The 14,107-nt window shown below is 36.0% G+C and overlaps 1 protein-coding gene across 1 annotated transcript in view; it reads right to left on the reverse strand.

Moving 5' to 3' along the window:
- Positions 1 to 4,187: 4,187 nt before the first annotated feature.
- The window catches only part of LOC140171903 (calcium uptake protein 1, mitochondrial-like), a 34,043-nt gene continuing 24,123 nt past the window's right edge, over positions 4,188 to 14,107 (reverse strand). Inside the window, exons 11-12 of the mRNA XM_072195246.1 lie at positions 6,607 to 6,696; positions 4,188 to 5,766 (exon numbers count right to left, since the gene is read on the reverse strand). Of these exons, the coding sequence (XP_072051347.1) occupies positions 5,600 to 5,766; positions 6,607 to 6,696 (257 nt within the window). The 3' untranslated portion in view covers positions 4,188 to 5,599. The remainder of the gene's footprint in view (positions 5,767 to 6,606; positions 6,697 to 14,107) is intronic.

The following is a 14,107-nucleotide window of genomic DNA, read 5'->3' on the forward strand; positions in this document are numbered from 1 at the left end:
AACCTTTCAGATGTTTTTAATTTAGTCACAGGACACATGTAAAAGTTGAGACAAATGCTTATATATCCAGATCTATTGTCAAGTAGGCAATGCCATGTATAGTTGAAATTACTAAATGAAACCCAGCATCCCTTTTTAAAGGATTTTCTTGTTGGCTGTTTTCTTGATTAATCTTGCTTGTAAATAGTCAAAAATGCTTGAATGGTGCCTTCTTTTACTCCATCCATGATACCATGATGGTCACACAACTGAAAAAAAAAACACCACAAAATTGAAATCAGACGTTACTGCAACTGCCAGGCCTAACCGAACTCGGTCTTAAGGGGTCACACCACTAAATCAAGTTCCTATTCTTTTATGTGTTAAGAGGTACCTAGGAAATCGTCATTTTCTCATGGTTAGAACGTGCTAGGGCATTCAAAACAAAAAAATTCTAAAAGATTGTGATATATTCTACCCTAAAACCACCATTATTTTGGTAGTTGAGTGGCTCGATTTTTCGCAGTGGTGCATTGAACATGATGTAAACCATACCAAAGCCTACATATCAGCGCCTCTATGCTGTGACGTCATTTGGTGCATGGAACTAAAAATTTTTTCCTAAAATGTCAGAATTTTAATATTTTTTTATTATTTTATGTTTGGATGATAAGAAAAACATCCAAAGAGCACAACTATCACCAAAAAATAGGCACATCAACCTTCATTTCAAACTTTTTTTTTCCATTAAAATGCACCTGGTATAGTCAGCGAATAAAAACACCGGTTGTTATTTCTTCAGTCAGATAGGGTTGGACCTGATTTAGTGGTGTGATCTCCAATGACCTTGCAGACCCGCATTACAAGGTAGCATATTGGCAGGCATGCAATGATTTCACTGGCTTATGGCCCTGTGAGTCTGCTTTATTTTGAACACTGCGAAACAAGCTTACTTTGTAAACTCTCTACTTTATATCCTGGATTACAGATGACATAATTGCCAAAGAAAACTTTTTGAAAGTCAAAATTCAAAATCTTAATTTACTTGCTAGACTTTGATGTGGCTATAAGTGCATACAAAACAATTGTAATTAATAATATACTGACTCAAGTATAGTCCCACCCTCTTTTTAACTGAAAGAACAACCAGAATTTGGGGTGTGATTATCCCAGGCTTGCCAACTGTACAAGCAAGTCACAGGGTCGAAAAAATGACCATATTTGAACTAAACATGCCTTACTATCCATAAAAAAGCATAGTAAGCATGACCCAACAGGCCAGTTTTTAACATGTTTAAAGACAAGCAAGAACTGAGAAATGATAAACCTCATGTGTGTGTGTAATCGATTTTTTTTGTGTGTGTTAAATTTCATCACAATTAGAAAATTATGACATAATAAATTCTTGCTTGTACCTAAATTGCAATGTTTTGTTACAAATTTGTTTATAAATGCCTTCTACAAATCAACAAACCTACCAATATTCTGCACGTTCAAACCCCAATTATTGCACTGGGAAAAATGAGGGGAGGCTCTGAACCAGGAGGGGGGTTACCTTTGTGTACTTTTGTATACTTCATAATGTTTAAACTTCAAGAGCTTCAGGGGGCTGATCTCTACCAAGGTATGCTCCCTGGATATCCAGGTTATTTTTACCCTAGCACTGCTCCCTGGGCAAAATTACCAGAAATTGGGATATGATTATGTGTGATGTGATCAAGCAAAATCAGTCGGAAGTCGGATATATTGATTTTCAGATAGAGCCAAACAAAAACAATAATTTCTTTTGTTGCATATTGTTTTGGAAACACTTCAACTGTTCATATCTTTGGAATTTAATGTTCAATTTCAATGGGGTCTTCTGCAAATGTAGCTTTGCAAATGCTTTAAACAAGCATGTAAAAAAACGGAAAATTGAATATACCCAACTTCAGACTGATTTTGTTTGATCACACCACATATGCTGATAATTGGGGGCTATGATAATATGCTGATTTTCAACAGATTCCTGGATTTTTACAAAGCATTCATGGGACTATACCAGGGTCAGTATGACACTTAAATATAATAAATAAAGATGATTTATTCTCAAAATATTTACATAATGACACTTAAGGTGAACATAATTTAAATATACTTGAAATCAAGTTCATACATATTGTCACTGTCAAGATGTTACATAATGAAATTGGATAATAGATTATGATGCTATTGCCGGTAATCAGTCTATAATATCGAATTGATTAATTCGAATTAAACAATTCATCGAGTGGCCATGGGCAGTGCCATTAGACATGTTACAAGACTACAAGTGACAGGTGATGGACCGTAAACACACAAAAGAATAGGCTCTTTTTTGATAATTTTCATCAAGGTTACTCAAAACTTACCAAGCTAATTTATTATACAGCAGGGGTCTCTGCCTTTTTAATATGTTATGAAAAACTTAATTTAAACACTATTTACTGACGGAAATAAAAATCCATCTACGGATAATCTTGTTATGCTTTCACAAACTTAGAAAAAAATCTGAAAAATCCAAAATGTTGGTCTAAAAATTGGCCAAGGTTATTGCTGTCCCATCCAAAAGCACAGGAAGAGCACCCAGAGCGTTGAGATCAACTTTATAGACTTCCTGTCTACTGGCAGTAATGGCTACTACCCAGTGCTAACATCAATGAATTGTTTAATTCGAATTAATCAATTCGATATTATAGACTGTTAATTAATTCAGAAATTGCAGAGTGGTTATCAAAACTCACTCAGTCTTCCACCCTACCGTAAAAACTTGATAGTTAGCATATGTGCTTACTATTGAGCTCTTTTCAAAACATGAAATTGTACCAAAGTCTGGTACTTTACCAACTGAGCTAATGGGGTTGAGACACACATTTGCAGGTTTACTTGTTCGTATATAACTATGTGTATCAATGATTTGCTCAAAACCCTTTACACCTTTGAGGATGGGGCTCTTCATGTTTGCATGTTTTAAAAGCACTTGACAGTAAGCACATATGCTAACTATCGAGTTTTTACGGTATGTTACTCATTTACTTGGAAGATATCTTACCCTTCTCAGAATCCTTTGCAGCATGATAAATCACATTAACAGTGTCTTAAAAGTATTTAGAAAAAAAAGCTTTTCTTGAGAAAATGTTACTTTTGCTAGTGGTAATTTTTTTTTAATGAGGAACATGGTGGACTGCTAAAGATCGCTGTGTGTGGAGAAACCTAGTGGTCACCTGCTCTGCAGCCAGAGGATGATAATGGTGGACTGAGCAAGTCTAAGAAAAGAGGTCTTCCAATTATGCTGGAAGTCTTTAAGTACAAATGTTTATCAAAAGTGTCTTAAATCAAGAGTTGCAAAGCCTACGGAAATATAATATGATTATTGGCTTCTATGACTTATTTCCGATAAGATCAACATACTGTAGAATTCTATCCAAAAGCATATATGCCTCTAAACGACAGTGTCTGCAATAAAGTGCGTAGCACAATTTTCATAATTTGCTACACAATTTTGGAATGTGTAGCAATTTTGTACCATTCAAAAGCATTCGCTCCCAAAATTGGTGAGCAATTTTGCTACACAAATAAAATTGCTTAATGCCGACCCTGCTAAACGAGGGTTTTTTTTGACGAAAGAGACGAAAGACAGACATCCTCCACAAAACATTACAATTGGTTGATCTTACAATATTACATGTTAGTACAGCTGCCTGTATCAGTAATATAGTTGCTCAAACTCCAAATAATGTTTTTGTGGCAGGTGTCTGCTTTTCGTCTATTTCATAAAAAAACTTGTTTAGAGGCATATGCTTGTAGATGGTATTAATATGAAGTACATTGCAGTTTTTAGATAATTGGCTGAAACTTGGAAAGTAGCTTCAGCCATCCTTCTTGAATCAAATTGTTCTACATGTTTACAAAACTTGGTTATAGTTTCTCCCTATCACCCTACTAAATAGAAAGTTAATGTGCAGAAATTTGTAAATGCAAATTCTATACATTTCTAGTATTAAATTTCATCACAGAATTATCCTTATAATTAATAAATATCAATAAGTTTAAATAGAATTTCAGATGCTAAAAGATTACTTTATAAAATACCCTTAAAAGATTAAACATGTATGACAAAATTGAAAGGTGAAAAAGTGTAAATTGTTCATTGTTTTATATGTGAATGAGCAACCCTTAATCCGAGGTTGGAAGAAACAAAAATATTTAAAAAAAACCAAAAAAACTTTAACCTATGTTAAAGCTCCCAAGAAAATGATTTGCACACACATGATTGAAAGAATAATTAAATCCTAATGCATAGCCATTTGCTGAGTATGTTTGTACATTTAGCGTACAAACACACAATTAAAGTTCTACTCTAGCTATGAGGTAATTTTGTAAAAACTGTTTTTGGCAAAATAACTAATTCTGAGTAACGGTACATGAACATGGCCTTTTGTGCCTATGTAAATTAGTCATTGTGTAAAGCTGTGTTTATACTCATGGGTTACTCATCAGCAGACTGAATCATTGTCGTTTACAGCTGCGCAAGTTATGTGTGTAATTTTAGCGAACCTTGACCGACAGAGAGTGTCAAATAATTATAGGCCTAACATGTCGCTTTTGAAAAACAGCAAATCATGCGCATGCCTGAGCATGCAAATACGACGTAGATTTAGTACACTGATCATGTGTGCGATTCAGTTTTCTGCAAAAGCGATTGAGTATAAATGCATCTTTAGAAATGACTGGCGATTGTGTGTTCTCATGTTTATTAGCGACCTGACACACATTTGTATTGGTTCCATCAAGCATTGAAATACTTTCAACTTTTGTACTGGATCTTTCAAGCATGCTCAACTAGTTTGTCAATGTAAGTGCCTCTGGCCCTAGTAGAAGTAAAATAGGATACTACGGCCAGAGTCCTAGGGCTAGATGTTACCAAGAAGCTGGTTGCTACGGTCAGAGCTGCCACGTAGGTAGATGCATTGACACGATACCAGCTATATGTGTCCAAGAATTTAATATAGTTTGTCTCTTATTACCCCTAGGGTTACCTCTTATCTATAAGGTTGTCCAATTGTCGACAAGTACAGGTTACAAAACACCTTGCCAAACATTTGATAAAAGTTGAACAAATTGTTTCAGAAAGAGAAGTTATTATATAAAAAATGAATTACTATATCATGACCTGAAATGCTAATCATTTATAAGGGCTGCTATCAATGAATGCCATTATGTGTATACCAAAGAATTTTACAGGGAGAATCAGGATTTCTTGTAGCACGACAATCTTTTGCTCAAATTTAATACTCACTCCGGTTGTTGAAGGTATAGGTAAAGCCATAATACAGAGGGAGTAATGGTTTCAAAATGATGAACCTTGACCAATTACATTTGAAAAACATACTCCCTCTGCGGAAGATATTTCCAAAATCTTCCACAGGGGTAGTGTGGATTTTATATGGAATAGCCCATTGCTGCTTATTGGGTTTAGTCTTCTTGGTGCATCCGTGATAAATGAATTATCCACATTGAGTTGGCCGTCATTGCTCCCAAATATGGAATATTAGGTTTAGTCTTCTTGGTGCATTTTTGATCATTGATTATCCACAGTGAGTTAGCTGTCATTACTGAAATACGGTATATTAGGCTTTGTTTTCTTGGCGCATTTCCACATAGCGCTAATAATCTTAGCAAAGCCGAGTTCTTTGGGTTTGTCTAGTCCTCTCTGTACACGATGCTTCACAACAGAGACAAATTCCTTGTGGGATAATCTGCCATCGTCTGAAATTATAAAAAAATAAAAAGAAGGTAATTTTTTTGTTCTAGCTAACACACAGCTTAACAATTTCCTGATATTCACATTCATACAAAGCTACCGGAAAAAAACACCACCCAAATATGGGTCTTCATCCACTACTCCCAAGGGTCACTATACCATTGTTTATTTTGTGGGTACTTTTTGTGCATAGTATAGACGAATCCAATTTCACACATTCCTACACCTCAATGGCAGCCATTGCTGGGTTCCCTCTTAGTTTAGTTTGTGTTATCAGGAGTCTGCGTTATCAGAGTTTGTGTAAATATTTAATTTCCGTCCAATTCAATAATCTACCTTTTACTTCCATTCAAATATTTACTTCAACACAAGGCATTAGCCAGAGGGGTGTCCAGGTGTCATTTTGGACACCTTAAAATATTTTTGACCATTTTGGACACCCTAAAGACACCCCTCTGGCTAATGCCTTGCTTCAACATATTACTATTGACGGGCAGTTTTATGTTTGATTCTTACTTTGTTTTACTTTATTTGAGAGGGAGGGGTTTCTAGACTAACCTGCTTCATGTAACAATATTATAATTGAAGACCGAATTAAAAAGACTAGTTTGCGTGTGACATCATGGCAACGGCGCGGTGTGATTGGTTGCTGACCTATGCAGTACGGCATTTTTGGTCTGGTTGACAGGACGTTATACGCAAACTAGTCTTTTTAATTCAATCTCCAATTTTAACCCTAACTCGCTGACTCTTGAAATATTCTTGAAAATGAGAACCTTTTCCCTGACCAGTTTTGATATATTTTTTTTGGGGGGGGAGGGTGTACACTTACAACAAAAACTTACCGTTTTCATCAAATAATGTGAATACGATGTCTACCACTCTGTCTGTTAACTGTACACCAGCGACCATCTTGGCTACGTGCTTCAATGTACCTAAAGAATAAAACAAAACAAAAGAACCATAACAATAATAATAAAAGTAATATGTGACACAATCTGGTCCATGGGGGCCAAAGGAGGCATTTTTGACAATAGAGTTACTGTAATTATTACATTATACATACAATAGACTATCATTTACTGAAAACACCAAAGGTCTTGCATACTTGGTTCTAAAGTTATGACGTTTTTTGATGTCTATTTTCTTATGTATTTTATTGTTTTTTACTCCATAGTTTTACCTTTATCTCAGTTTCAAATTTGCCGCCTTTGGCCCCCATGGACCAGATCGTGTCACATATGTGACTCCTCGCCACAACTGAGCCAGGATGTTGCCAATCATCATTATTGAGATATTCAACCAAAATATTCTGCTTGAAATTAGCTTTAAAATGATGTATATCATGTCTATAGTACTTGACATTTAAGTAGTGAAAAATCAATAAAACAGTCAATAAATCCTTTCTTTCCTATTGTTTATTGTTAAGTTCGATGGAGCATATCTCAATAGTGGCACTGGCGACATCCGGGCTCAGTTGTGGCGAGGAGTCACATATGTACTTAATATTGCCATTTTAAAGGTGGGTGGTCAGTTTTCATATTGTATTTTCAATCTTAAAATGAGAACAACCATTTAAAACAATCTGGTTCCAAACTTCTGGTGACGGTTACCATTTTGTACCATGTTTTTGTTCACACCATTTAAACAGAACATATCTCGGGCGTAAAAATTCAATGAGAAAAATACCTGGGGGGGGGGAGGTACTCAGTACAAATGACCATACGGGACGTGCATGTCAAAACATGGGTAGCATTTTCGCCTTCTGGTATATCAATGACCCCTTTTTCAAAGCCTATTTTGGTATATGAATGGGTCCTTTTTTCAAAATTTTCTCAATTTTGGGAAAATTTGTAAAAACTAAGACAATTTTGGTTAAATTCGGCCGAAAATTTTGACTTTTGGTATATCAATGGGTCCAAATATTTTGAAAAACTGGTATATTTATGGGTCCACTTCCAAAATCTCAGCGCACGTCCCTACCAAAACCAAACTTGAGTACCCCGAAAAATACAAGCTTTTTTCTGATATCAAAATCTCAGTTTTGATGATGTAAAGTGGGGGGAGGAGTCTGCAGATCTGGTAACACACCTTTAAATGCAATGAATTTTAACCAGATTAGATACATTTCCCACAATGCATTTCTTCCATTTCAATTTTCTGTACTGATTTACTATCTAATGACAAAAAGTACTTCAATGGGCAGGCAGAGCAGATTTGTAACATGTGTTCACTTCATTATCTACATGTATATTAAAGATCAAATAATGCATTGGGTTTTGACATTTCTTAATCTTAAATAAATTGTAAAGTGAACACAAGTTACAAATCTGCCCTCTTCAGTGGATACAACTTAAAATGGTAATTTTTTGGTAACTTTTTTTCCACTTGGCACTGCTTGGCTTTAAGTTTAGGTCCAGGGACTCTCTAAATCCGCAAAAAAAAAAAAGAAATTAAAAATTGCACTGTGCACAGGTGTATTTTTTGATCTGAAGTATCCATCCATGTAGGATAACCACCCAACAATTTCTATTTTTGACAAAATGATTTAATAGTGAACTGGTTAAGTTGCCAACCCTATACAGCCAAATCAATGGACAAACAATATCTTTGTTTGTACGAGGACAATAATCCATTGAACCATATTACCAGATCTATATTTTGACAGTGGCTTTACAGTATACTACCAGCAGACACTGGACATTACATAGGGATACACCAGACAGGGTCTAATTCTGCATAAAACCGGGCAACATTATTTCTATAGATCTGCTGCGCATTCAAATTGCATTGTATTGCATCGTAATTTCATTTGTGTCTATGCTAATTATGTTTACACAACATGACCTCACGTGTTTTCAAGCAAATTCGCCGATAATAGGTGATCAAAAGCGATCGGAATGTTACAAAAGTACAGATCGCATTCAGCTTACTTCATATGAGATGATCTTTGGAAAAATACGGCATAATTTGTCTTGGTGTTTGCGGAATGCCATGCAGTAAAATATTAATACGTTGCAGCAATTCATGATTGACAACTAACAATCGGCGTGTCCTTCGTATCCTCCACTGTCAATTTCTTATCCACTCACTAATCCTCACAAAAGCTTTGTGTTGAATACGTAATGTGTGGAGGCAAATTGCAATAAGTACAATGAAATAATGAGAAGGGCGGGCTCGAGGCGGGTTTCTTCTTCATCTTACGTAACAGTATTGTTCTCCAAAAAAAACCCGGAAGCTTGTCGTTTGGAGCTCTAGCTGAAATACAGCAAGATAATGTAAGATAGTAAATGTAAACCTGTATTTTAGCTAGAGTATCTCGAGCTAGACCTGGGTAAATACTACCAGCAGACTCTGGCAGGAGGGTGAAAGTGCATAGGAACAATGCCGGAAACTACGTCACGCTATTGTTCGACTTAAACTACATCATTTTTAACCCCTTCCGCTTCCGTTAATACAGCTTTAAGCGCTTTCAGACTCTGAGTATTGTACGACAATATTGTATGTACAATATATACGTTATTTAATCTATTCCCATTCTATTTCCAGTAATGTTTAAGTTCTAACGAAAGATAAAAAAAAAAAAATCGATAATATGTTACATACAATATCTAGCAGAAATATATTATCGATTTTACGTCATCAAACATTCGTTAGAACTTAAACATTACTGGAAATAGAATGGCAATAGATTAAATAACGTATATATTGTACATACAATATTGTACGCATAATAAAAAGTCTGTATACTGCTTTAGTCTCCTCCACCTTCGCAACACGGTACGTGGAGTGACTGGAATCACAATGACAGCGGAGGAGAATACTAGCTGGTCAGACAATTTAATTCTATCAAGCATATAATACCTGAACAATCACCGTCATTTGATCGATTTACTACAGAATATATTGTATACACAAAATATAATTTTAAAATTGTAAACCTGTTTAAAACTTATATACTTGTGTACTAAAGTATAAGGACACTTGAATAAAATCATGTAGAAGACAAAATGGCCGCTAATCCGCCTATTGTCTAGACTTAAACTACATCTTCCGGTTTGTTACGTAATACTAGGATGCCATGCCCTGACTCTGGACATTATTACATAGGGATACACCATACGCTGTAATGGCCTGTGTATAATCTTGGGAGCTGGAGCACTGACAAGTTAACACTTTTGCACTGCATATACAAAAGGTACAGTGAGTCACATACATAATACTATATCAATTTTGTTGTGGTATTACTACAATGTATTTTGTTGATAGGTGTTTTTATGTTGTTTTCAATCAGCTAACAGTGTCCAGGAATCATTAGCTTGAGATACTCTATCTAAATATAGGTTTACCGTGATTTACTATCATACAGTATCTTTCAGCTAGGGCATCATAGGTAGAAAACCTGGGTTTTTTTTTATAGAACAATGCACATAATTTATTCATGACTTTCGTGACAGGACCTTGATGGTCATCATTTCTATTCACCACGTCCATTGAATTGACTAGCTGCGTGTTCGTTAAAACAGAAATTAACACAATAGAAATTAGCATCTCATGAATGTGCAACCATTGCCCCCATAGTGACAAAAAAATTAGGCCAAATGACATGACCAGAAATTTTGGTGACTTGTTATAACAATTTATAAAAGAGATAAGTAATATTCAAATACTCCTATTTCATGACTTATGGAGAGAGGACAACAACCAAGTACCTGGAACAGAAATTACAACAGCTCAAAGAGCAATGGAAAGGAAGATGCTACATGTTACCTTAAGGGATAAAATTAAGAACACTGAAATAAGACGTCAAACTCAAGTCAAAGACATTATGGTGAAACTCAAAGAAGCGAAATGGGACCTACATGGACAAGAAATGCAAGAGACAGAGAACAGTGGAAGAATCATGAAGAGGGCTACGTCCAACAATGGTCGAACACAGCCTGGTGAGGTGAGGTGAGGAGGAGAGAGGACAACCAAGCCATGTCTGGTCCATTGAAAGGCAAAGTATGCATTGTGACAGGTGCAAGTAGAGGCATTGGTAAAGGCATAGCGCTGCAATTAGGAGAAGCTGGAGCTACTGTCTATGTAACAGGTAAGTACTATAATGCCTAGTCTCCAATGTATTCAGTGACAGGGTGCAAGTAGAGGCATAGGTAAAGGTATAGCGCTGCAACTAGAAGCTGGAGCCACTGTCTAGGGTGTTTTTATTTGAGTAAAATCCTAGATTAGGGTTAGTTTGACAAATTTTCGACATCCTAGCTTAGGGTCCTTTTTGAAAGTCAATTCATGTGGATGCTTACAACTTTTATACATGAATGTCCCCCGGAGTCTATATAACAGTGCTACAAGCCTTCAATGCCCCTGGGGCCACTTATATTCCAAGGGGACATCATGCTCAATGCTCATCATGAACTTTCAAAATGGACACTAAGCAATTTTTTTCCCGGGGCTTCCGTAATACCCTAAACATAATTCCTGCCGTGTTTTACTACCATTACTTGAAATTTTCTTGATTTCTTTTTTTCTTAACAAGGGAGAACTCTATCATCAAGTGGTGACAAAAGTGTTGGTGGAAGTCTTCTACAAACAGCAGAAGAGGTTGGTATTAAAAAAAGAAAGATTTGTATCTGGTCTTTTGGGGGTTGGGAATGCAATGCTGAATGTGGTGACTTTTGTGTGTTTTTTTTCCTGAATGATCTTTAAGGTTACTGGACCATTTCTGCGTAATTATAGAGGGCCAGGGTATTCACTCTATCATTATAACAAATTATTTGAAGAAATCAAAGAGCCATTTGAGTAAAAATTGTAGTGTAATGATTGACACGACACAATTTCAATCAATGACAAAAATTAATTTTTGTAATCGAAATAAACATTTTATATCAATTTTGAAATTAGCCTGAAGCCAACAATATGCCAACTTTTGTCCTTTTTTAGGTCAAGGCTGTTTTTACTATAAACCAGCGAACCATGATTGCATTTCAAAATGAGTCATGTAAATCACGTATTGGTACCGTTAAATTTTTAAAAACAAACAAAAAACCAACAACAACAACAAAAAAACAATGAAAAGAAGAAAAAGAAAAAAGAGAACAAAAAAAAAAAAGCAAAAGAAAATGCAAATTTCATGATTTTATGAATGCACGCATTTGGCCAGAGACAAATTGTTTTTTTGCCTTAACACTATGGACCAAAATATCTTATTGGTAAAAATGTATTTTCTTTTTAAATTATCTATTTATGTTTTTTACTAACCACTGTTTACTATAAACCTGTCATTTTTGTGGCAACATTTTTCTGACAAAAAGGTGGTTTTTTTTATAATTCTATTCCTACATCCTCATATATGGGATGGTGATGGTGTGATATCTGACAAGAGACAACATGTGCCTCAATCCGGGGGGCAGGCAGGTCCCCACCTTTCAGCAGAATTACCAATTTTTTGTTCTTTTTAGCCACTTTTTAACAATTTTGGCCAGTTGACCCCCCCACACACACACACACACACACACATTTCAAGCTGGATTGGCTCTAATGGAAGACAGGCAAATGTTAATGCCCACACTGGTGAAATTTAGGCTTTCTAAGGTGGCTTCTCATGTTAAATTGATTTTGATGCTGAGTGCTTGATGTTTGTATCTATTTCATACCTTCCAGCAATAGAAAGTTCAAAATCAGAAATTTTGCAGTGGGAAGAATCTGCACCCCATAGGATAGGACCCTGGTTATTGATTTGGAAAAGAACCAAGAAAAGTAATTATAACCCCATGAGAACTACCTGCCGATTGGCCAAAATTATTATATCAATTGGCCCAATCAGCAACATTGTTAGAATGATTTCACCACACAAAAAAATTGAGGTGATTTATTTGCAAAGCTCCATTCTGATGGTGATTAAAGTGAAGATACCATGTAATTGACCAATCAGAGGCAATGTTAGATCGGCAGGTAGTGCTCAGGGGGTTAAAATTTACTTCATTATTCAGATATTACAACATTTCATGCATTGGGCTACTTTTCAAAATTCACTCTCTCAAACCCCGGGGGGGTACTCAAGTTTGGTTTTGGTAGGGACGTGCCGCTGAGAATTTGAAAGTGGACCCATAAATATACCAATTTTTCAAGAAATAAGGACCCATAAATATACCAAAAGTCAAAATTTTTGGCCGAATTTAACCCAAATTGTCCTAGTTTTTACAAATTTTCCCAAAATTTTGGGAAAATTTTGGCTAAATTAACGAAAAATTGGGATATTTTCCAAAAAATTGAGAAAATTTTAAAAAAAGGACCCATTCATATACCAAAATAGGGTTTGAAAAAGGGGTCATTGATATACCAAGAGGCTGAAAATGCTACCCATATTTGCGGCACCACGTCCCCGTATGGTCATTTGTACTGAGAACCCCCCCCCCGGGTCTCAAACACATTCTGTTCTTAACATTATAATTTCTACCAGCAGTATTTCCCTTGATAAAAAAATAACACCACATAACGACATATTTTTCAGGCGTTAGCTGAGAGCATCAAAGAAGGAAAGACATTTTGGGAGGAGGAAGATGACATGTGGGATACATTGAACAGAGTTGGTCTTAGGTAAGCAATGGTTCAAATCTGAAACTATAGACGAATCCAACGAGCTAAGTCATGGTCAGGATTTGGTCGGCCATTTTTGGGTCCCCGCAGCACCTAACTGGTGTTGTGACTGCCCAATTGGGTGGCTTAAAAATCGATATTAGATTCTTTTGTGTTGTAAACTGTCATCTTTCTTTTGTCTGACGTGTAACACATGTGATAGAATGCAGTTTAAAATACCCTCCAAGGCCGCATCATTTCACATTTTAGGTGAAATGGAGCCGACGGGGACCTAGCTAATGGCTGCCATTGAGGTGTAGGAATGCGTGAAATTGGATTCGTCTATACTATTTTCCACCCTCGTGTGGTAGTGACGTCAGTGCGTATTTCATTGGGCAGATTCAAGTCGCTAGCATTTGATCAAAGCATTGACGTACAGACTCACACACTTAAGGATGCCACATATATATGTATACATACGAAATATCTTGATGTCATTGCCCCCCCAAGTTAGTCACAGAAAGTGCACTTTTTGGACCAAGTTTGCCCTATTTGAGGTAAAACTGCACTATTATGATCTCATTCCCCCCCCCAAATGCCCAATTTTTGTTCAAAATTGCCTTATTTTGAGCCAAAATTGCCTAGCTGTGGTTACTCCTTAAGGTAGGAGCATCAGATAATAGGCCCATGCAGGAAAATAGCCACTATATCAAATCAGAATTATGTATCCATATCAAATATATAACCAATTTAAGATGTCTTTACTCCACTTAT

This window comes from Amphiura filiformis, chromosome 15 (assembly GCF_039555335.1).
Source record: "Amphiura filiformis chromosome 15, Afil_fr2py, whole genome shotgun sequence".
Taxonomy (NCBI): domain Eukaryota; kingdom Metazoa; phylum Echinodermata; class Ophiuroidea; order Amphilepidida; family Amphiuridae; genus Amphiura; species Amphiura filiformis.